This window comes from Sorex fumeus, unplaced genomic scaffold, assembly GCF_029834395.1.
Source record: "Sorex fumeus unplaced genomic scaffold, SorFum_2.1 ptg000010l, whole genome shotgun sequence".
Lineage (NCBI taxonomy): Eukaryota > Metazoa > Chordata > Mammalia > Eulipotyphla > Soricidae > Sorex > Sorex fumeus.
In genome coordinates this window covers 25,823,711-25,844,660 of record NW_026606067.1, presented here as the reverse complement: position 1 = coordinate 25,844,660, position 20,950 = coordinate 25,823,711, and the positions used below count along the sequence as shown (strand labels likewise).

At 51.9% G+C, this 20,950-nt stretch overlaps 2 protein-coding genes across 2 annotated transcripts; both read right to left on the bottom strand.

Moving 5' to 3' along the window:
* Positions 1–518: 518 nt before the first annotated feature.
* On the bottom strand, positions 519–5,681 carry CUNH1orf116 (chromosome unknown C1orf116 homolog). The gene is made up of 3 exons (XM_056110557.1): positions 5,278–5,681; positions 2,818–2,995; positions 519–1,821 (listed from the first exon to the last, which is right to left on the bottom strand). Exons 1-3 carry the CDS (start codon positions 5,380–5,382, stop codon positions 584–586), a joined length of 1,521 nt encoding a protein of 506 aa, XP_055966532.1. The 5' UTR covers positions 5,383–5,681; the 3' UTR covers positions 519–583.
* Positions 5,682–17,259: 11,578 nt separating this feature from the next.
* On the bottom strand, positions 17,260–20,405 carry YOD1 (YOD1 deubiquitinase). The gene is made up of 2 exons (XM_056110568.1): positions 20,084–20,405; positions 17,260–19,693 (listed from the first exon to the last, which is right to left on the bottom strand). Exons 1-2 carry the CDS (start codon positions 20,403–20,405, stop codon positions 18,999–19,001), a joined length of 1,017 nt encoding a protein of 338 aa, XP_055966543.1. The 3' UTR covers positions 17,260–18,998.
* Positions 20,406–20,950: the final 545 nt, after the last annotated feature.

Below are 20,950 nucleotides of genomic sequence, written 5' to 3'. Positions count from 1 at the left end.
TGCCAGCTGAGAATCTGAATTACAGTATACATCCTGCTCCTCTTAGGTGCCTGGTCCAGAGGATCTTGCCTGAGAGAGGATCCAGCAAGGCCTGAGTCCATCCCATTTATAACAGGGTTCCTGGGACACATGTCCAGCAATGGTGAACCCTGACCACTGCAATGGTATCTCCAACAAAGCAGACCTCTAAACACACAGCTTTCTCTCACACCCACACTCACAAATGCAGGCATATACTCAGAAGTCTGCATATTCACCAACATTAACATACATTCACCAAAACACTCACCCATACTCACATGTACACACACTCCCCCATCAACATGTTTCCTCACACACCACACACTCACACTCATCCATTCTCACCCACTCTCACACTTGCACACACGCACTGTACACAAACACTTACACTCACACACACTTGCGCACACATTCATACACACCTCCTGTAGAAGTCATCTTCAGGAAGTGGACTGTGCAGGTACGACCACTCTGGGCATATGTGTGCGTGGGTTTGTCTCTCCCAGCACTTCCAAGGCACCTCATGGAAATGTGGGATCCTCTGGCCCTGCTGGCCACCATTCTACTCCTTCAACAAGCCCAGCTTTCTCAGGGCCTCCCTTCTGTGCTCATCAGGGACCCCTTTGGGGGAGATCCTGACACTGACACAGGGAGGGCGGGGCAGCTTGTCACGACTCTGTCCGTGGTAGGCCAGGTGCTTGGAGGTCTGCTCCTGCTCCAGCTCGGCCAGGTTGCCCACCTGGATGCCTGCAAAGTCCTTGCCAGTGCCCAGGGAGGCAGGGCGGGGACGATGGCGACGCTGGGCATCAGAGAAGGTCTTGTCCAGGAAGGAGGCCTTCTCCAGAGAGCTGCTGGCTTGGGGGCCGGGACCCTTCTTTGCAAAGAAGGAGCTGCTCAGGCCCACGCCCGACCTCTCCAGAGTGTTGGACTTGAAGCTCATCTGCCTCAGACCAGGGAGGCCGCTCTCCCGCAAAGGCTTCTCCCAGCCGAGTTTCTGCAGAGCTGGGGGGCTCTGGGACCCCTGAGACTTCAGAATAGGAATGGGCCTGGATGTGAGCACCGGAGTCTTCCCTGCAGCGGGATCCTGGGCAGGAGTCTGGGCCTTGTCTGGAAAAGAACGCTGGGGAGGAGCCTTTCCTGGAGGAGGCACCTGGGGGGCTCCAGGGGCCAGAACGGGAGGTGTGGGCTGAGCGGGTGCTGTAGGCAGAGCCGGGCCTGGAGCACGGAGGTCCCTGAGCTTGCCGTGCTTGCTTACATGAGCACCAGGCTCCTGCTGGTCCTGGGGCAGCCCCAGCTTCTCCAGAGCTTCGCGGCGCACCCGCCTCTGCTCCTGCAGGGACGGAGAGGCCAGGCCAGAGTCCCCGGAGATAGCTTCAGAAGGACGGGCCAGCCAGGTATGCTGGTCCCCATGGAAGCTGCTGCGGCTGCTCTTGAGAACAATGTTTGGAGGCAGTTTCCGGGCCTTGGGGGTGGTGATGAGGGCCAGGGTCTCTGGGTCACCCCCTGACTTGGCTATACTCTCTTGAGCTCTATCCTGGGAGGACGCTCCCGAAGGAGCCCGGGTACTTCCTGCCTCATTGGCTCTCTGGGCCATGGTCTCTGACCGAGTCTCTTCTCTCTGCAGGGCTCTGAGCTGCTGCCCTGATCCGGAGGGCAGTTGGGGCTCTGAGCTCAGCGCAGGCCGGACGTCCCGGAACCCCTCTGGTGGGGGGATGAGAACTTCACCCAGTACTGCCTCTCCAGCTGGGACCTTGGCACTCTGTTTCCGGTTAGGTGCCTGGACAAGCCCCTCAGAAGCTCCTGCGGGGTGACTGGCAGTCTCAGGGGCTCTGCCCATTAGGGAACGGTGTCTGCTGATATGGATGTTTCTGGGGAGGCTGTGGGAGCCGGTGCAGAAGGCCCAGCCAGGCTGGGCTACCCCATGGAGCTCAGAACCAGGCCCCCTCTCAGGGTGTGGTGGAGACGCTGCCTCTTCTGCAGGGTCTGCAAGGTCAGGAGACAGACAGAGTGAGACCTGCAGCACAGGGCTGGGGAGTGGGGCCTTTGCTTCCCTGGGACTCACTGAGCATCACCACAGAGACAGGCTGGGACGCCAGCCACAGTGGCCGAGACAGAGCTCGCAGGGGCCCTTCAAGCCTTTGCTGGGCTCTGGGCCGGGAGGCAGTGCTGACCAGTGCAGGGTGGCAGGTGGCACTGCTCAGCGGGACCAGGTCCCCTTTCTTCCACCTCACCTTCCAGAAGCACCTGAGGGGTTGGCTCCACAGGTCACACTGTTCCTGCCTTAGTGATGTGGGCTTGGGGACTCTTTCCTCCCAGAGGACCAGTCTCTGGGACACCCTGCTCAGTGACTGCACCACTGAGCAAGCACCCTGCTTCCAGGGGCGTGTCCCTGGGCCCACGCTAAGGGCCACATCAGCACTGTGCCTTCCCTCAGTGTGTCCTCAGTACCGGGGGGTGAGCGGGGCCCACTTCTTATCTCCTGCAGCTGCTTTCTGGGCCCTCGAGATTAGCACAAACTGACTTGGTTGCCCCAGGAGCACCCAGCCAGCCCTCAACCCAGCTTCCCACCCCTGTGACCATATCTCCTTAGCATTTCTCCACAGGAGGGTGGAGCTGGTCACACCCAGCAAGTCCCAGGTTCCAGAGACAGGTGGGAGGTCCCCTGAGGGAACCCTCTTCCCACTGGGATGAGGCCTTCTTGTAACTGAAAGCACACATGAGGGTAGTCCCCAGAGCAGAGGACCCAGAAGGGCCATTCTGGAGGTTGGTGGAGACGCTGCCCAGAGCAGTTCTTACCCTGAGAGGTGGGCTGTGTGGTGGGCAGAGCTGCAGGTGCTTGAGGGATTGTGACCTGTTCAGACTTATCAGTGGACAGTCCACTGTCAACTTCAGTGTCCAAGGAGCCAATGGTCTCCTCCAAGAAGAGCAGGCATGCCTTCTCCTCAGCAGACAGGAAGTCAAAGCTGCTGTCACTCTGGAGGGGAGGGAGAGACAGCTACAGAAACTGTGGGTAAGAAACACCTTAGTGAGGCAGGAATGTTGAAAGGCTGGAAACTTTCCACAAGGCTCTCTGCCCGCCTGCTGGCAAGGCTGCCTGAAACTGCTGCTCAGGACAGACAGGTGGGCGGCCGCCCCTCCCTCGGGCATAGCCCTTCTGGCTGGCTGGGCAGAAGGAAAGTGGCTGTGCCCCACTGGTGATCAGTGACCTTCCTTACTTGGTTCTGGGTGGGATGCTGGGGACCCCAGATCAGAGGCAGTCCTGGATTTGGGTCCTCATGGTGCCTGAAGCAAGGATGGCACTTGTTACGTCTGTGATCTAGCACTAACTTTCATGGGCGATACAATTGACCTTAAACCTGAACGGAGTTCCTTCTCAAGGCATTTCTGCTTACTAGATTTGGCATGTCAAGGACAGTTTGAGGACAAACTGGAGATGCTACCAAGTCAGTCGGTGAAGACAGCAAGACGTCCAGTCACGGACCAGCCTGCTTACATGTGACTCTGAAGTGCATTCCACACAGGATCTCTTCCTTGGTGTATTTACTTTTTTTTTATGGCATCTGGTTCTGGCTAACATTCAAATAAGTGTGCATTTCTTAAGCAAATATTAACTTCAGGTGGAGGGTTGAAAAGTTGGGCTGGGCTGAGTGGACAGAGCATACAGTCTGTGGTAGGGTGGCGGCAGCAGAAGGTCATTGTCCCTTTCAGGGGGCATGTAGGATGTATGGGAGAACATACCAGGTCACCTCATGGCTCCTGACCCTCCAACAGGATCAGAAAAGTGTCACAGAGTTCTGCCCTCATGGGAGAGGTCAGAGATGAGCAGAGAAGGGAAGTGGCTGCGTCCCCTCCTGGTATAATCAAACCTGTCCTGTGATTTGGGACACTTCTGCAAATCCACTGGGAGAGCCGGGTGATATGGGGGAAAGTAGGTGAGGGTGGGCTGGTGGGAACTATCTCTGATTCCCTGTGCTCCCCTGAGGGCTGAGAAACCCACATGGCCAGGGAAACCCACACCAGCTCTTAGAGGCCCTGGGCCAACCAGGCTTCCCTGAATCGAGTTGCTTTTTATGGCTCTCACCCTCCGGAAGGCTTGCCAAGAAAACCCAGCTCTGAATTTCTGCTCTGCTGATGATTCATTCTGAAACTTTCCATACCTGTTACACTGCCTGTCCAGTGGCTAGGAATGACTCATCAGGCTCAGCCTCACAGAGTCAGGAGGATGTCCATATCCCGGCCATCATGGGTTCTAATCAAACTGTCCCCAAACTCTCTGAACCAGCTGGATTGCGTTCCACCCAAAACCTAGACCTCTCTCCCAGTCCTGATACTCTGCATGCCCTAGCTAGCCTTCACATTTGTGGATAGCTCTCTCTTTTTCGTTAAAGTAATGCAACCTGCCTTTCCAAGGCCGGTGACGTGTGGGGCCATGAAGAACACAGGGGATTCCCACTTGGGGTCACCCATCAGCACTGCCAGACAGCACCTGCTTCATGGACATGGTTAGTCAGACCCAGGAGAAGTGCTTTGTTCTAGGCCTTGGCAGAAGGAGATGCAGGGACTGTGGAGTCCCTCAGCCACCGACACCCCCCTGCCATTTCTCTTTAACCCAGAGCTGTGTGTCAAGAGCCTTACAGACTTCTGGCTTACTGCCTCCAAGAGCCTTATGGTAATATCTCATCCCTCTGAAAACAGAAGCACCTGACTGGTAAAGAATGAAGCCCAAGGTCCAACAAACTCTTTTTTTTTTTTTTTTGCTTTTTGGGTCATACTCGGAGATGCACAGGGGTTACTCCTGGCTCTGTACTCAGGAATCACCCCTGGCGGTGCTCAGGGGACCATATGGATGCTGGGAACTGAACCTAGGTCGGCCGCGTGCAAGGCAAACGCCCTACCCGCTGTGCTATTGCTCCAGCCCCGGTCCAACAAACTCTTGACCAAGCACTGGGTATGTGGGGCTCCAGAGGGCAGGCCTCTCATCTTGCTGCTCATCACGAAGAACTGCAGGGTCCCTATGAGTCAAGTGTCCCCACAGCTTCAGGTCGCCAGCCTGCTCTCTCTCCCCAACCCAGCCTATGGAAACAGAAATCTCGGCGGTCTTCCCACTCCCAAGGTTGTCTCTACCTGTTCTCTCTAGAGCCAGGGGTGACTCATAACCTGACAGAAAGATGAAAGGCCAAGGGCAGTGAGGAAGGGCGGGGTTGTGCGGAGGCAGGCGGGGTGGGGCAGGGCAGGCAGCAGCATGGAGGTACATACAGATCCAGAGCAGGCGGAGGCAGGGCTCTTCATGCTGTCACAGCTGCCGACTTGGGTCCTGGGTGCTGAGCCAGGCCCCACTGGCCACGGCTCCTTCTCAGGCATAGCCGGAAGCAAGGTGCGGTGCAGGGGCAGCTAAAGGGCCCCCAGAGGGGAAGCGAAGAGAAGCGGAGAAGGTCCCCAGCCGGCCTGAAAGAGAAGGATCAGAGCTACTGTGAGCCCAGCCCTGGGCAGCATACGGCAGGGACACCAAGCAGGCAGCGAGCAGGAAGGGCCACAGGCAGCACCAGCCCACGGAGGCCCCGCATGGCCCCACGCGCACAGAAGCTGCAGTGAGGGTGGAAGGAGGGTCCGGGCAGGAGAGACCTCACTCCTCGGGGCAACCGTCCCCCAGCCCCCTCTCGCATGAGAGGTCTGTGCTCAAATCTCAGCTCTGCTATCTGCCGGTGTCACCCGGAGACAGTCTGGTGGGCCCCTGGCTCTCAGCGAGTGGAAACGGGGAGTACTCCCACTGAAGCCCTGTGCTTACAGCACCTGGCCATGGTGGCCACAGCCCGCAGAGCAACATTCTTACTACTACCAGTGTCAGGTTCCAACCCTCTCCCCTTGGTGGCTCCCAAGAAGGCCCCCTGATGAAGGAACCGGTTGGGGAGGGGCTGAGAGGTCCTGGCTCCATGGCTGGGGACACAGGGCTTCCCTTCCACTGTCCCAAGGACTCCCATTGCCTGTTTGTGAGACATTGTCCCCACCAAAAGACTCTTCTAGGCAAAAAAAAAAAAAAAACCAAGACACAACTTCTAATAAAACCTGGTTAAAAGATGGTGCTGAGGTCAAACAGAAAGGAGAGAAAGTAAGAATGGGAAGGCCGTTGGCCTGATCCTGAGTCTCTAGACCCCCACAATAGGCCACACTTTGTACTGTCTTCCCTGACCACAACTCTAGGTAAGATGCTCTAGAAAAGTCTGTTCCAACTGAGACCGGGATGTGGGACTTGAATTCCAGGGCAGGTGTCCTATAGGCTTTTGCCAATAAGTGTCTCTAGTGCCAAAACCGGATTTAGCTTTACTGGGTGACTTGGTCTGCCATTCATAGAACAGGCAAGCACAAGGCCCCTCTGCCTGGAAGGAGGCCCTCAAGGGGGCAGGAAGAGAAGAACTAGCCACTGAAGAGAGAAACCAGGTCCCTGGGAGTCAGAAAGCATAGCAGTGAAGGGCATCCCCCTGACCTGGTCACACAGAGATGCTCAGAAAACACTGGGTGAGTGAGCCTGCTGAGATGAGCTGCTGGGAGATCGACTCCTTTCTCTCTGCATCTATCTTATTTAATTAGTTCATTTACTTAAGGTATCTGAGAGGCGCTCAGGATGCCTGCGGGCCCCACGGGTGGAACTCAGCCAACCCACAGGTGACTCCGTGCAAGGACCTGAGGATACAGTCTGATCCCACCCTGAAATGCTGGGGGCTACCTGGACCACCCCAGTAGGGCCTGACGCCTCCAGGGCTGCACCTGTTGTTGCCTGGGGACTGAACTGAGATTGGCCACGAAGGTGTGAGTGGGCCTTCGAGCATGGCACTGACCTGTACTGAGTGCTGAGCCCCTCCATCTGTTTTTATAATTAAGTATTTTACTTCCCAGAGAATATGTGGCTCTATGGAATTCTGGCAATGTTTTCAGTCAAACTAACATTTGTGAGCACTTGTGAAGTATGAGGACTGCAAAACCATGCAAGACAACGGCATCATTTTGAGAAAGGCAGTGTGGATCCAAGGGTCAGTTTCTGGATCATTTTCTTATCTGAAATATCAGTTGGTCAATACTAAAGGTGATTCACTGCAATTCATCTAATCATCTGAGTGGGTGAGAAGGTGCCACCTCTCCCTTTCAGAGGACGTGGTTGCCCAGGCCACTCCCCATTGCATGGTGAACTTCCCTCCTTCCACAGCAGAGCAGCAGGAAGAGACAGCACTGTGGCAGCTCACCAGACTCATCCTGGAGTGGCTACGTTCTGGTGCATGGGTCGGTCAGACAGGTGGAGACAGTCCCTTCTGCTCCAGCTCTTTCTGCTCTCCTGTCTGGGACAAGCAGGGGTAGAGCCCAGCAGTTTGCAGGCAGCCATGCAGAGGACAGCTAGAACCTGACTCCATGACCACCCTCTGCCTGAGAAGCCTTGCAGGCGCCCCCACTTCACCCTCCGAACACCCGAGCCCAAGATCACTCATTCCCTTCACTCCCCTTCCACGGAACACCTGAAGCTGCTGTTCTGGTCACAACCTTGTCCCAATGTCAGCTGTGTCTAAAGGAGAGAGAACTTCAGAGAAACCTATGCAACTTGGTCTCTGAGCCACGGGCCCAGTCTGTAAATCACCCTGAGGAAGACTCAGTACCTGCTGCCCCATCTAGCACCATGTTATGCCTGTTCCTACACAGAGCCTCAAGTGTGGCTAGTCTCTCTGGTCACCTCTCTGGCCAGCTTCACTTGGTCTGGACATTTCTTTCCACCAACTTTGCAAGCTTGGAACTTGGGGGTCTATTTCAGGGTGGTCATCAAGACCTGGCTCCTGCCTGTTAAGAAGTCTGAGGACAACACTCAAGGGGGGCAGTCTGGTATCCCTTAACCTTTGACCTCCTTGGAGACAAGGGAGTGGGCTGAGAGGTCCCAGCCCAGTCAGGCTGCCTGCTCAGACATTAAACATTAATCACTGCACTTGCACCAGCAAGCCCTGGAGAGAGCAAACACATGGAGGCATGTGAGGCTGGGGCATCCGCAGGAGGCGGGCACAGGCACCGGGCCCCTGAGGCAGACACAAGGCCCTGTTGTCTCCTCCTGACAGTCTGCACCCCGTCGGTTGAGGGTCCCGAGAGGAGCTTCTCTCAGACTAGGTATGCCTGTAGTTCCCAGGGCGCCCAGGGATGTGCCTTGAGCTGGAGAAGGCGCCTGGAAGACTGTGAGCTGCTGTATCCTGCGTCCCAGGAGCACACAGCACTGTTAGGTCCTCCTGTTTGCAGTGGTCTGAGGGGGGAAAAAAGCGTGGCACCCTGCGCAGTGCAGCTGCTGAGAAGCAGGCCATTTTCACTGCCGAGAAGCCCAGCTCATGCCAAACGTCCAGGTGCAGCCTCGCTCAGCACCACCTCTGCGTGCTGGGTGCCCTACCCACAGCCAAGGAGCTTCCTGTTCACCGGTCTCTGTGCCTAGGACCTGAAGTGCTGGAAAATCAGTTTGACTGAACCCCCATAAACTAGACCCTCCAACTAGTTATCTATTATCAATGCTATCTGTTATCAAATGAACTGGCAACCTGGTGGATATTTTCTCAGTGAACCCAAACTTCCCACCCCCTTGCGAATAGCCTCACAAATAGTTGAGAGCTTGGATGCCACTGCAGTGGCCTCATGGGACCCCAAGGCAAGGTTCACCTGAGACAGACATTTGACAAAACCTTGAGGCTTTCCTGACAGACCCTCAGGGGGACCAGGGCCCTGTCTTCTCACGGGTCCCATGGTCACTCCTACCCCTCTCTATCCGTCAAAATAGCAGATGGACAAGAGCTGCACCCGAGCGCTGGTCTTCATAAAACACTGAAGAAACTTCCCACCTACTCCAATCCCAGGCAGCCCAGGGAGGAAGGAACAGGCTGGAAAACCTGGGACATAGCGGAGGGTTTCCCCACGTCGCCCCCTCTCCCACCCCCCGCCCGCACATGCGCAGCAACAATGCTGCTGCAGGGTCAGCAGTAGTGGGTCAGTGGTGAACTCACCTCTCCGGGCTAGGGCGGACGAGAGGGAAAAGCTCTTCCTGGCCGCTGGCCTGCCCTGTGTTCTCCTGACCTCCTCCTAACTTACCTGGCAGGTAGACTGCTTCCCTGCGCCCCGCCCACCCGCCAGCCCCGCCTCATCCAGCTGTTGGTCCCGGTGGGCGGGCCGGGCCTGGCAGGGCCAATCTGCGGTGCCCAGGCCGCAGTTCGCAGGGGAAGGAGGGCCGAGGGGAGGGGCCGTTCCTGGGCCGGGCGGGGGTGCGTCCAGGGAAGGGATGGGCGAAGGTGATCACTTTTTTTCTCTCTCTCTCTCTCTTTCGGTCACACCCAGCGATGCACAGGGGTTACTCCTGGCTCACACACTCAGGAATTACTCCTGGCGGTGCTCGAGGGACCATATGGGATGCTGGGAATCGAACCCCGGTGGGCTGCGTGCAAGGCAAACGCCCTTTAGGCCGTCCCGGCCGCAGCCTCCCGGGACCCCCGCGAGGGGCCTGCAGCAGGGCCGCTCACCTCCCGGCCTCATTCCGTGCGTCCTCGCCTTCCCAGCCAGTTCCCATCGCTCCCATCCTCGAGGCCCTCCTGGAGGCTCAGGACCCCGCGAGTGGGCTCAGCCCCTGAAGGCGGCGGGGACGAGCGAAGCTCCCGCCGACGCGCCCTGCGGCGCCTTCTTGCCTTACTGGACTTGGGGTGGGGACCGGGACCCGCGTGTCCTGCCGGCGGCCCCGATCCCGAGCACGGCTCGGCTTCTGGACCGAAGGACAGGGCACCACGCCGGAGCCCTCCGCTTTAAGGAGAGCGCCTGAGGGCGAACAACAGGCGGGGCAAATGCCAATTGGCAAGGCCTCATAGAAAACTGTACGGATACTTTTATATATATACATAGAAGGTAGGTTTTACTGAAATTTATTTAGAAAGATGTGTGTGGGGGGGGCGGGGGGAGAGGGGAAGAAGTCATACTGAGAGAGAACACAGGCTTTTCCAGAGTAGAAAAAGGCAAGCAAAGACACAGAGATACGTGCTCCAGGGAGGACACGGGCTTGGAGAGTTGTGTGGATCCTTTTTAAAAAGCTAAGGACGGGAGCCCGAGCAATAATAGGGCGGGTAGGGCATTTGCCTTGCGCGCAGTCAACCTGGTTTTGATCCCTGGCATCCTATATGGTCCCTCGAGCATCAGGAGCAATTCCTGAGTGAGAGCAGGAGTAATCCCTATTGCCAGGTGTGGCCCCAAAACAAAAAACAAGACAACAATAACAAAGGAAGCTGAGACTGACTGGATAGGGTGTTGCCATGAACTGCAATGTGTGTGCTGGTTTGTTTTTGAGCAGTTATAGGCGCACCAGAGCACAGAGCTGAGAGGGAATGCAAGCGGCTCTGGGTATGGCCCCCAAACCAAAAAACAGCAAAATTTAAAATAGAAATTCCATGCGATTCTGGGGCCCCGGTCCTGGACATTTATCCAGAATATAAAGATAAGAACTGAAAAAGGTCATGTGTGCCCCCATCTTCACAGCACGAAAATAGTCCAGTTATTTGATCCGCAACTGAGTCAACATTCTAACTCCCCATCACCAGAAAACACAACCAACCCAAATGCCCACAGACCCTGGCCCCATCTCTGCCGTGGGAAACTGCTCAGTCACTGAAAGGGTGGAGCCAGTCACAGGACAAACGGGTGCCCTGCTCAGTGAAGCAGTAGGGCAGGGCCAGATGGTCCTACTCACAGGTGAAGTGTGAACAACTAAAGCACATGGCCTGGCCAAATGGCCCCGCAAGACTCTGCGATTTGACAAGAACTGGAGTGGTTACAGAAGGAAGAGCAGTTGAGGCTGGAGGCACTGGGCGTCGGAAGGTGTTGGGACCCTGGAGGTGGGCGCCATGCTACTCTCGTATCCTGGTGATGGGTGAGACTCCATTCCTGAGCGCACAGGTCACAGGCTCTAGGCACATCAGGACAGCTTGCTTCCTGTATTTATAAAGCAAGCTGCCAACCAGCTTAGCAATTCCTATTCCTTTCTCCTTCCTAGGCAGTGACTGGCATCTGTACCTTCAGGTAAAGCCTTCTGAAATGAGAAGGGGGAGGAGCCACCTTTCAGGGAGGATCCTCGGGCCTGGAGTCACTTTGATGACATTCAACTCTGATCTGGAAACTTGATTTTTTTCTGGATATAGGTTGTCATTTGAACAAAATGACAGGAAGAAACTGAAATCAGTGCCCATATAGTTGCTCCCATTTATTAAGTTTCTTGCCCTACTCCAGGCTGTGCTGGCTTAAGTGTTTTAGTGCATCACTCCAGGTAGACGCTATTTCAGCAGCAAAGGGCAGGCAGCTAGTATAGCCCAGCCTCTCACAGGGAGGCCGGCTAACTTACACAGATCATAGTTAGAGCTAGTAGCAGCTGAGTTGAAGTCTGGATATAGATGCTAGTCGGCTTACAGAGAAGAGCCAATAAAGGGGACTTCAGACACACAGAAACGGAAATGACACTTCAACAGTCAGAGGTATCCTGTCTCCTTTTGTTTGGGAATTGTAGCCATTCAAGTCTTCAAGTCTTTGATGCCAGGAATAAACATGGTGTCCCACATTTCCTCTGCCTGGGGTTGCTGAGGTTTGAGAAGCATCTAGTCCCCTGCAAGCAACACATCAAAACCATTGGCTGCACATCACATCAGGTTGACATGCAAGCAAGGGTGAGGCCGTAGTGCTGAGGGAGCAGGAAGGGCAGCAGGACCCTACCAAGGCGTGGCATCATGGAGTCAATCCAGCTTCAGACTGTGCTGCTTGTACACTTGCTAAAGAACTGAACGCACTAACAAGGATAACCCAATGGTAACTGGAGATTCTCTGTGGGCTCACTGTCAGTATATAACAAGAATTTAGGAGCTGGAACTAGCAGGCTCTTGCCTCACACACGGCCAACCCAAATTCGATCCCCAACACCCCATATGGTCCCGTGAGCCCACCAGGAATGATTCCTGGGCACAGAACCAGGAGTAAGTCCTGAGCACTACTTAGTATGGCACCCACAAACAAAATCAATGTAGGAGAATCAGGAAAGGCCCCTATCTTTCTTTCAGGGAGGAAGACGGGAGGAAGAGGGCAGACAGAATGTTGCTGATCATCTCTCTCTCTCCCCCCTCTCTCCTCCTCCCTCCCTCTTGTCCTCTCCACTCTGTCCCCACATCTGTCCTCTCTCTTCTGTCTTCACACTATCCTCTCTCTGCCCCTGCCACCTGTCCTCTTGCCCTCGTCCTGGCACCTGTCGTATTCCCAGACTCACTGTGATACTCCCATGTCTTGAGATAAGACTCATCTCTGTTCCCAGATTTTTTTTAAAAATTTATTTTTATAGTTGTTCATGATTACATTCAATATTCCAACATCAACTCCACCACCACCATTACACCTTCCCACCACCATTATTTCCAATTTTCCCACCACCACCCAAGCCTGCCCCAATACAGGCCCTCCGTATTTTATTTTGTATTGCTTATTAATTTGCTGAAAATGATCAAAAAAAGATTTCCTTAGAAAAGTGTTGGGATTATTGCATCTCACCCTGGAGAAATCATGCCCGTGTATAAGAGATTACTACCATGTTTGTTAACATATGCTTACTCAAGATTGGTTGCTTTCTATTTTATATCCCGTCCACTGTGGTGTGCTCCTCCTAGTATATCACTGGTGTAGTTTGAGGTGTTGTGCAGCTGCATTTGTGGCCACGCACTCCAGGAATTCTAAAGTTTAAATGGTGATACAGCTCAAGCTAAACTTTTAACTGGATGATGATTTTGGGGTCCAGCATCTCTGAAGCTTGTTGCTCTCTTTTGAGATTTATTTATTAGTCTCTTATTCCCAGAGTTTCATACTCTTTGTCTGTTCAAGACTTCATTGTTTAGAATGGAGGTGGGGTGGGCAGGCATTACAGAGAAGAGGCTACAGAAATTCATTTCACAAAGACCACGACCATTTGCACACTTGTCTTAACGCATTCTGACGTGTTTAGTGTTCAGGGTGAATCCAAAGTCTCCACAGGGCATAACTTAGCTTCCTGAGATGGCCCCATCTGCCTCTGTATCATTTCTTCATCCACCTCTGTATGAAAGTTGTTATCTATGTACTTCCTGTTTACTTCATGCTCCTGGCTTGTGCTGCCCTGTGCCAGGACCCACCCTTAAGCTCTCCTGCCTTAGTCCTACCCCACTTGTTTCCACTAAGACAGAGCAGTCTTTGGGCACAGTAGCTGGCTACTGTCCACTGGCCCAGCCTGCCTGCTCACTGGCTGGCCTGACTCCCTGCTTGTTCGGCCTCACTACTCATGTCTTCTGAAAAGAAATACTTGTATAAAAAAAAAATTAGTGTTTGTGTGAGCAATATGTAATGTTGTTTTCTATGCTCCCCTTTTTTTAAAAGGTAAAAAGCATAGTAAAATTTTCAGCACATTCTTGAATCTTTGAAGAATCATCAACTTATGGAATGCACCAGCATACATATATTCATGTAATGCACCATTTTATAGTAGGGATGTTACTTCTTCCACATACTATGGGTGTGGTTTGCCTTGCATGAGGCCAACCCGGGTTTGATTCCCAGCATCCCATATGGTCCCCTGAGCACCGCCAGGAGTAACTCCTGAGTGCAGAGCCAGGAGTAACCCCTGTGCATCGCCAGGTGTGACCCAAAAAAGAAAAAAAAAGGCCCCTTTATTATATTTGTACAGTTCCTTAACCTCCATACATAGCAATGAACTGACAAATAGATGCTAAATAAATTAAAAGCAGATGTGTTTTAGGTTCTGAATACTTAAATCACTTTGTGACTTAGAAGGCAAGTCTAGAAAATACTGCATACTCACCCAAACTCTGTAGTAAAACCACATGCAAGGCAAGCGTCTTTTTGTACTATCTCTCTGCCTCAAATTCTACTCACTTAAAGTCTATGACCAATCTCAACAACTTGGTATTGTGTAAAATAACCAAATGTCAGTATTGTCAAAGCTCATACTATCTTAGTCATCGTAAATTGAAAGCATTTCAGTCCTGTCACTTTGACAATTTGACAAGCAACAGACAGAGCTGACACCCTGGAGAACTTGGAGTCAAAAAAAGAAATGTTTTGAAAGCACTCTGGTATAGGTTGAAAAGAAATATTCTAGTTTCTCTTGTCAAAATTACTAGAATTCCACCTATTTTGAGGTTGGGCAGATGGCATAGAAGTCAGAGCAGTGATCTATTAGTTTTTGTTGGATGTAATGAGTGGAGTGGTTGTCACTGGTCTTCACAAAACATGCTCAGATAACATTTTTACTTCATTTATTTCTTCCAGTCACTTCATACAGCATTTCAATTCATAAACAACATATATGTATACGCACATATACATATATATTTCATAAATAAAACCAACAATTCCTAGTGACAATGGCAAAAATCACACTGGAGCTGTAAAAAGTCAGGTTATCTCCCAGGGAAGAGCAGTGCATCGACTTCGAAAATTGCTAACAAACAAAAGACCATTTATGTAAGAGAATACATACTGTCTTCATCACTAAAGCTTATTTTGCTTATACCAAGTAAAAGAACTTTTGTTGTTGTTCCCTATTTTTTCAAGTCATGTCCTAGAGGTTTAAACAAACCTCAGTTTTGTGGTTTCCCTCTTGCTTCAGGTACCTCCAGCTCAACTGCACTAACAGGGGAAATAAAGGAATAGTGTCCTTTTCCAGCTCTTAGACAGGCTATAGTCACTGTGTATCTTAAGCAGAATTCAATACTTCTGTAAAGTGAGTCCTGAATGGCACCTGGATGCTGGGGGAAACTGATAGGAATGTGGTACACTGGTCCCTGGAAGCACAGTGAGGGCAACAACTCACTGAACACTTGGACACCCACTCAAAGTTAGGCTCATGTAATTGTGGTAGGAATTGTACATTGTTCTTAAGTGAACCTTCTGTTGACCACAACTTAAGACAGCTTTACAATTATTAGCTCCTAAATGCTTTACAATTATTAGCTCCTGTATTTTTAAAAGCAGGTATAAAAAGTTATCAGGCATTATAAGCAAAATGCTTATAATCATGACTTTATACTTTTAACGTCAAGCTCCTCACTTACTGTCCTGCTACATTCTGTGCTAAGAAATAGGGGTGGTACATTGTGGCAACGGCATTGCTTGGGAAATGCTCCAGAGCCTAGGTCACGAGGAGGAACATGCCCAGGTGTCCTGGTTCTCTCCCTTTCTAGTAAAACAGTGTGGCCTAGCAAGCTCTTAGATTCACATGCACCAAGGCCCACATCAGCATAGTCAGCACCAATATAATCACTCCTTCAAACAACTATGCCAGCTAATTTTTGAAATTGGGAAAAAAAACAAAGCAAACCAACATTTGTTCACAATCAGGGGGACTTTTTTAAGCTGGATGAAATATGCTCACCCATTCTAATTCTTAATGGAAAACATTTAAATTAGTATATTATATTCACATCAATTTAGACAAAAAATGCTGCTTGTAAATGACGGTTATAACCTGACTCAAATTTCATCTCCCTTAGTTTCTCAAGAAGCAAACAGAGTATTAAGACTCTTGGCTTAATATATAACACTCAGAGTGCTATAGTCATTCCTGGGCTGCAAGGAAAAATATGAATATTTTATTATCTGAATGATAAAAACAATCACATTACAGGAAAAAGTAACATTCTGAACATCAGAGCACAATAGTCATTGAAGCTGAATTCTACCTTATCAAAACACTAGAACACTGTGCCACTGGTTACAATACACACTGATGAGGCAACTGAGCAAGAACACATCATTAGGAATTCCATTTAATAGATTGTAAGTCTGTAACAAGATCCCTGGAAAGGACATACATGTAAACTTTTACCTCATTTTAAAGTGCTGCAAATAATGTGTCTCAACACATGAAGTAACATGAGTTCTAATATATGTTAAAATCAACCTGATTTAATAAAATCATTCTATTGTACTCCCCATTTTGAAGTTCTCACTAAAGACGCAGTGAAACTAGGTCAACCTAGGGCAACTTGAAATTAATTACGTCTTAATGCCCACACAGAATAGATAAGTTCAAAAAGCATCTTAGGCATGGGCACTCAGGGTACGGAGAGATACTCACTCATTCCTGAGCACGATTTCCCTGGGTCTGTCTAGAGCTTTGGGAAATGGCATGACTATTAACTTCTGGCAACAGGATCAAGTTCAACAATCTAACCTTCAAAGGAACCACTTCACGGGGCCTGTTTTTTGCTCACAAGAAATAGAAATCAGTATGACCTGTTAGCAGATGATGCATCCCAGTCACTGAGTTACAAAATTCCCTGGACATACTGAACTTAACTTGTGAAATCCTCTTAGAGAAGTGCATCGTTAAAGCCCTTCTCCTAGTCAATAAATCCAAAAGAAAAGTAAGAGGAAAGAGGGAGTGAAGGGAAAAGCAAAACCACCATTGAAACCAATTTTTTGCCTGGTGGTTAAATATGGTACAGGAACTGATGTGTTTCATTCTGTTCAAGGGCAAACCTGAAATTTCCTTTTATTCCAAGTCCTAAGCCCATAGGTTTTCAAAACTCTAAAAGTCAAAACTTCTAAATAATCAGAACTTACATGAGTTCAATAAGAGCTATTCAAAAAATGTCCTTACATTCTCTGACTATAAGCTTGAGTTTAGGATGAGCACAAACTCAGGCTTTTAATTTATTAAATCAAACGGTCCGCAAATAGAGCTTCATCTTTAATTTCACAGGATAAGAACATGATTTAAAGAATTAATACTCTCAGTAGTTGGACCAATTTAAAAAGGTATTTCATTTGAATGTACTGGGACCAACTGGTATATGGACAACCTAGGTAATAGGGCACAGAGAATAAAATAAGAATTCATGAATAAATACTTCACATGAAGGTATAATCTTAAATGTGTCAACAAAAAAACAATTAAAATGACAGAATCCTATTCTATTTCTATATGTTAGAGTTAACCTAATACAGATAAAAATATAATACTCAACTTTTTGGAGCGATAGCACAGTGGGTAGGGCGTTCGCCTTACAAGCGGCCAACATGACCGGCCCGAGTTCGATTCCTCCGCCCCTCTCGGAGAGCCCGGCAAGCTACCGAGAGTACTCGATATGCCCGGCAAGCTACCGAGAGTACTCGATATGCCAGACACAGTAACAACAAAGTCTTCAATGGAGACGTTACTGGGCCCGCTCGAGCAAATCGACGATCAACGGGAGGGCCTTTACCTTTACCTTTACTCAACTTTAAAGTTACAAGGATTTCTGCTGGGAAACAAACCAATGCATGCCTGGTACGTTATAAATGATTTAATATATATGTTGTGTGAATAAGACTTTTTCAAAATTTCAGTAAGCAAGTATCAGGTTTGGCTCAAGTACCTAAAAAAAGGTAAGCTTGTCAGATGTTACCCAGTGGTAGGATTTCTAACACATGATTCTAAATATAATATTTGCTGGGGGAAATAAAGATGCACAAACCACTTAAACTAGACATCAGAGAGTATAAAGAGATTTTCAATAATATCCATTTGTACATACTATGATTGCCAAACATTTGAGTATTGCCAACTCACAAGGGCTATTTTTAAGGCTCAGAACATAGAAAATCAAACACTTTCAAGTGATTCCCATCATAACACCTCAGGTTGCCTAAAATGGCTATGCACACTAATGTCATGTAACAGTTTCAAGTATGCTTTTTGAATTGTTCATTGAAGGTACTTTAACCCCTAAATTGCTTACATGTTCTCTGACTTTATAAGGACTGCCTTCAAGAAGACAGTTATCAAAAGCAAGTATCATTTTCAAAATACCTGCCAAGATATGCTGAAAGTATCCCACTGGTTTCCTAAGTGATATTTGAATAAAAATGAGATAATAAAACTTCACGACATTAAATCTCACATGACAAATTACAAATCTAGCATCCCTGGTCTTCAGAAGAATTAAGAGGTAGAAAACTTCTATCTGAACGATCTCCTAGTGAAGTGACTCTCAGAGGGCACGCCCGGGCACAGCCCCCCAGCAAACGGCTAAGCATCTACTTATCAAGAAGTCAAACTCTGAGAAAGCTCAATAAGGCAAGGATTAAATTAAATCCATCCATGCAAATTTTTACATTAAAAAACAAAAATCAAGCACTCAAATTTGGGCACCTCAATAAAAAGAAAAAAAAACACCTTTCAGAATTTCATCCAAATATGACAAAGATTAATAAATGAATCACATTCATACGTGAGGCCAACATTCTTTTAAAGCTTCAGTAAGCTACTCAGGCACATTTTCCCTCATTTATTCTACTCTTGTACACAAGAAACCCTAAATCAGGCACTATGAGCTCCTGTTTTTAGGTAATTCCTTTCCAAGGAATAGACATCCCTGTAAAAACTGCTTCACGTGTACTTAGAACCAAAGTACATTTACAAAGTCTACCAAATGGCAATACAAAATCAGGTGTGATGATTCTGATATCTTCATCTGAAGAATCAATTCATAATCTAGAAATTATCAACTCAAGTTTTGTTTTGTTTTTTTAAGGACCCAATGACTGCAGACACGGCCATTGCTGTCCAGTGGCCTCCCATGAGGCAGTCCACATGACCCACAATGGAAAGTCCTTTTCTTCTACCAGTGATTCTGCCAGCTGCTAGTCTCTAATACTAACATGCAATCTTCGGGGCAGTGTAGCACGGAGCACGGGCCACCTATTCTGTCACCCCAGCAGAGAGCGGGCACGTACCACCACCGTGGACACATCTGTAAACTTGCACACTAATTTTTAATAGTAACAAGGAATGTCAGTGTCTTAGTGGCTTTAATAAGGTTGGTTCAAGCATCCTGTCCTTTGTTCTTTAGGAACACAAGTAGCTTATTAAGAACCCAGGGCCCCTGGGTCTGAGGTAGCAGGCTTCGACCCTCAGCGGGCAGAGGTCACACTTCCCCAAAACTGGTGTGGCCGGTCTCCTTGGCGTGCTCCCTGGCTTCGGCTTGGCCCGTCAATCCCTTCTGACACACCATGCACCGCAGGGTGAAGCGGTTCACGTCCGTGAACTGTCTCTTCCTCCGCGCCTCGTCGGCCAGCTCCAGCGCTTGCACGAGAACGATGTCGTCGTTGGCGGAGAAAATGGTCAGAGGGGGGGTGTCGGGGTCGGGGAAGTCCCGCTGGAGCGGGTCGTAGTGGATGCCGTCGTAAATGAGCAGGACCCTCTTGGAGTAGCCCGCGTCCTCCCCGAAACGGTCGATGCGGACGGTCTGCGTGTCCACCACGCAGATCTCGCACTGGTAATACTTGGACAGGATGGCGATCTCGATGGCCCCTCCCCAGGTGTCGTCCCTCCGGATCCAGTCACAGTACTCTCGGTTGCTCTTGCCCAGAATGGCCTCGCTGTAGGCGTCGGGGTCGCTGGCCACCGTCTGCGCGATGAGGCGCCGCATCTCGGGGGCGCAGGCGGGGTCCAGGACGCCGCCCTCCACGACGTAGTGCACGCTGGTGAAGAGGCACGAGTTGTCGGCGGGGACCGGGGTCCTGCGCAGCGTGGGGCCCGGGGTCCCGGGGCTCGCCCACGCCGCCGCCGACGCGGAAGTGCGGGGCCTGGCCGGGTCCTCCTCGACGATCAGCATGTCCCCTGCCGGAGAGAAAGCAGACCGAGGCTGCAGGCGGACCCGAGGCTGCAGGCGCCGGCCCCGCGGTGCGCGGACCGGCAGGGAGAACCCAGGGCCACGAAGCGCCGACTCCCAAGCACGCCGGTGGCCACGACCCGGGGAAGGAGGGACACCCGCTCGGCGTGACCTTCACCCGGCCGGGGACAGAACCTGCGGCCGCCGCAGACCCGCGGGGCAAGGGGCAGGGTGGCCGCGGGCTGCCCGCGGCGCCCCCCGCCCGCCCGCCCCGCCGCGGCCCCCCGGGACGCAGCAGGGCGCCCACGCCGCTCCGAGGGGCCGCGGGCGCGAGTGCCCGCCCCAGAGCAGCGCGCAGCCGGGCCCCGGCCACCCCCGGGCACCCCACCCGGCCTCACCCGACTGCAGGGGCAGGTCCCCCAGCGCCGTGTCCCCGTCGCTGAGGTCCAGGCACTCGGGCGGGTAGCCCGCCAGGATGCGCTGGCCGCCCGGGGCGATCCCGGTGACCGCGGCGATCTGGCCCTGGAGCTCTCGCACCGGCGTGCGGCTGGACAGCCCCTGCAAGACGTAGGTCCCGTCCTTGGCCTTGCAGCGGAGCCGCCACATGGTGCCCGCCGGGCCGCCCCCCGGCGCGACCCCCTTGGCAGGGAGCGCAGCGCCGCCGGGGAAACCGGCCGCCGCGCCGGCCCCAAGATGGCCGCCCTTGGCCGGGCCAAGCATCGCGAGGACTCCGGCCGGCAGATCTCGCGCCGCTGGCTCGGCGCCCACCTCTCGCTCCCGAGCGCGGACTCTCTTAAAGGGCCCGCGCCGCCTCGCTCGGCGCGCTCGGCTGCCTGCCTGCGGGTCGGACTCCAGGCTCCGACCGTATATATGCTCCCGGGAAAAGGCGGGGAAGGGGCGCCCGAATGACTGCAGCGGCGCGTGACCGGCTCCTAGGGAGGTCGGAAATGAGTAAACTGCGGCTCGCAAACAGCCCGCGCCAGGCCCGGCGGGATGCCTAGGATGCCCGTGAGTCAAAGGCGGCAGCCGCGCACGACAGGGTCGCGCCGCCCCATCGCTGACTCATTGGGGTCACCTGCTGCGGCTCAATGACCAGTCCACCCGCCACAACAGAAAGCTAGCGACATCAGCGTGGGCGAGCCACGCGGGCGCCCCGAGGGAGGGTCCCCCGGCCAGAGCTGGGCCCGCGACATCCGGACGGAGCACTGCACCGGCGCGCGTGGGCGCGACACCGCTGGCGCGGGGGAGGGGCCGGGACTCGGCGG

Coding starts and splice junctions, on each gene's coding strand:
- CUNH1orf116 (XM_056110557.1), bottom strand. CDS start 5,382: ATGCCTGAGAAGGAGCCGTGGCCAGTGGGGCCTGGCTCAGCACCCAGG. Junction 2,996..5,277: donor CCTCCGCCTGCTCTGGATCT/GTATGTACCTCC, acceptor CCTCCCCTCCAG/AGTGACAGCAGCTTTGACTT. Junction 1,822..2,817: donor CACACAGCCCACCTCTCAGG/GTAAGAACTGCT, acceptor GTCACCCCGCAG/GAGCTTCTGAGGGGCTTGTC.
- YOD1 (XM_056110568.1), bottom strand. CDS start 20,405: ATGCTTGGCCCGGCCAAGGGCGGCCATCTTGGGGCCGGCGCGGCGGCC. Junction 19,694..20,083: donor GGACCTGCCCCTGCAGTCGG/GTGAGGCCGGGT, acceptor TCTCTCCGGCAG/GGGACATGCTGATCGTCGAG.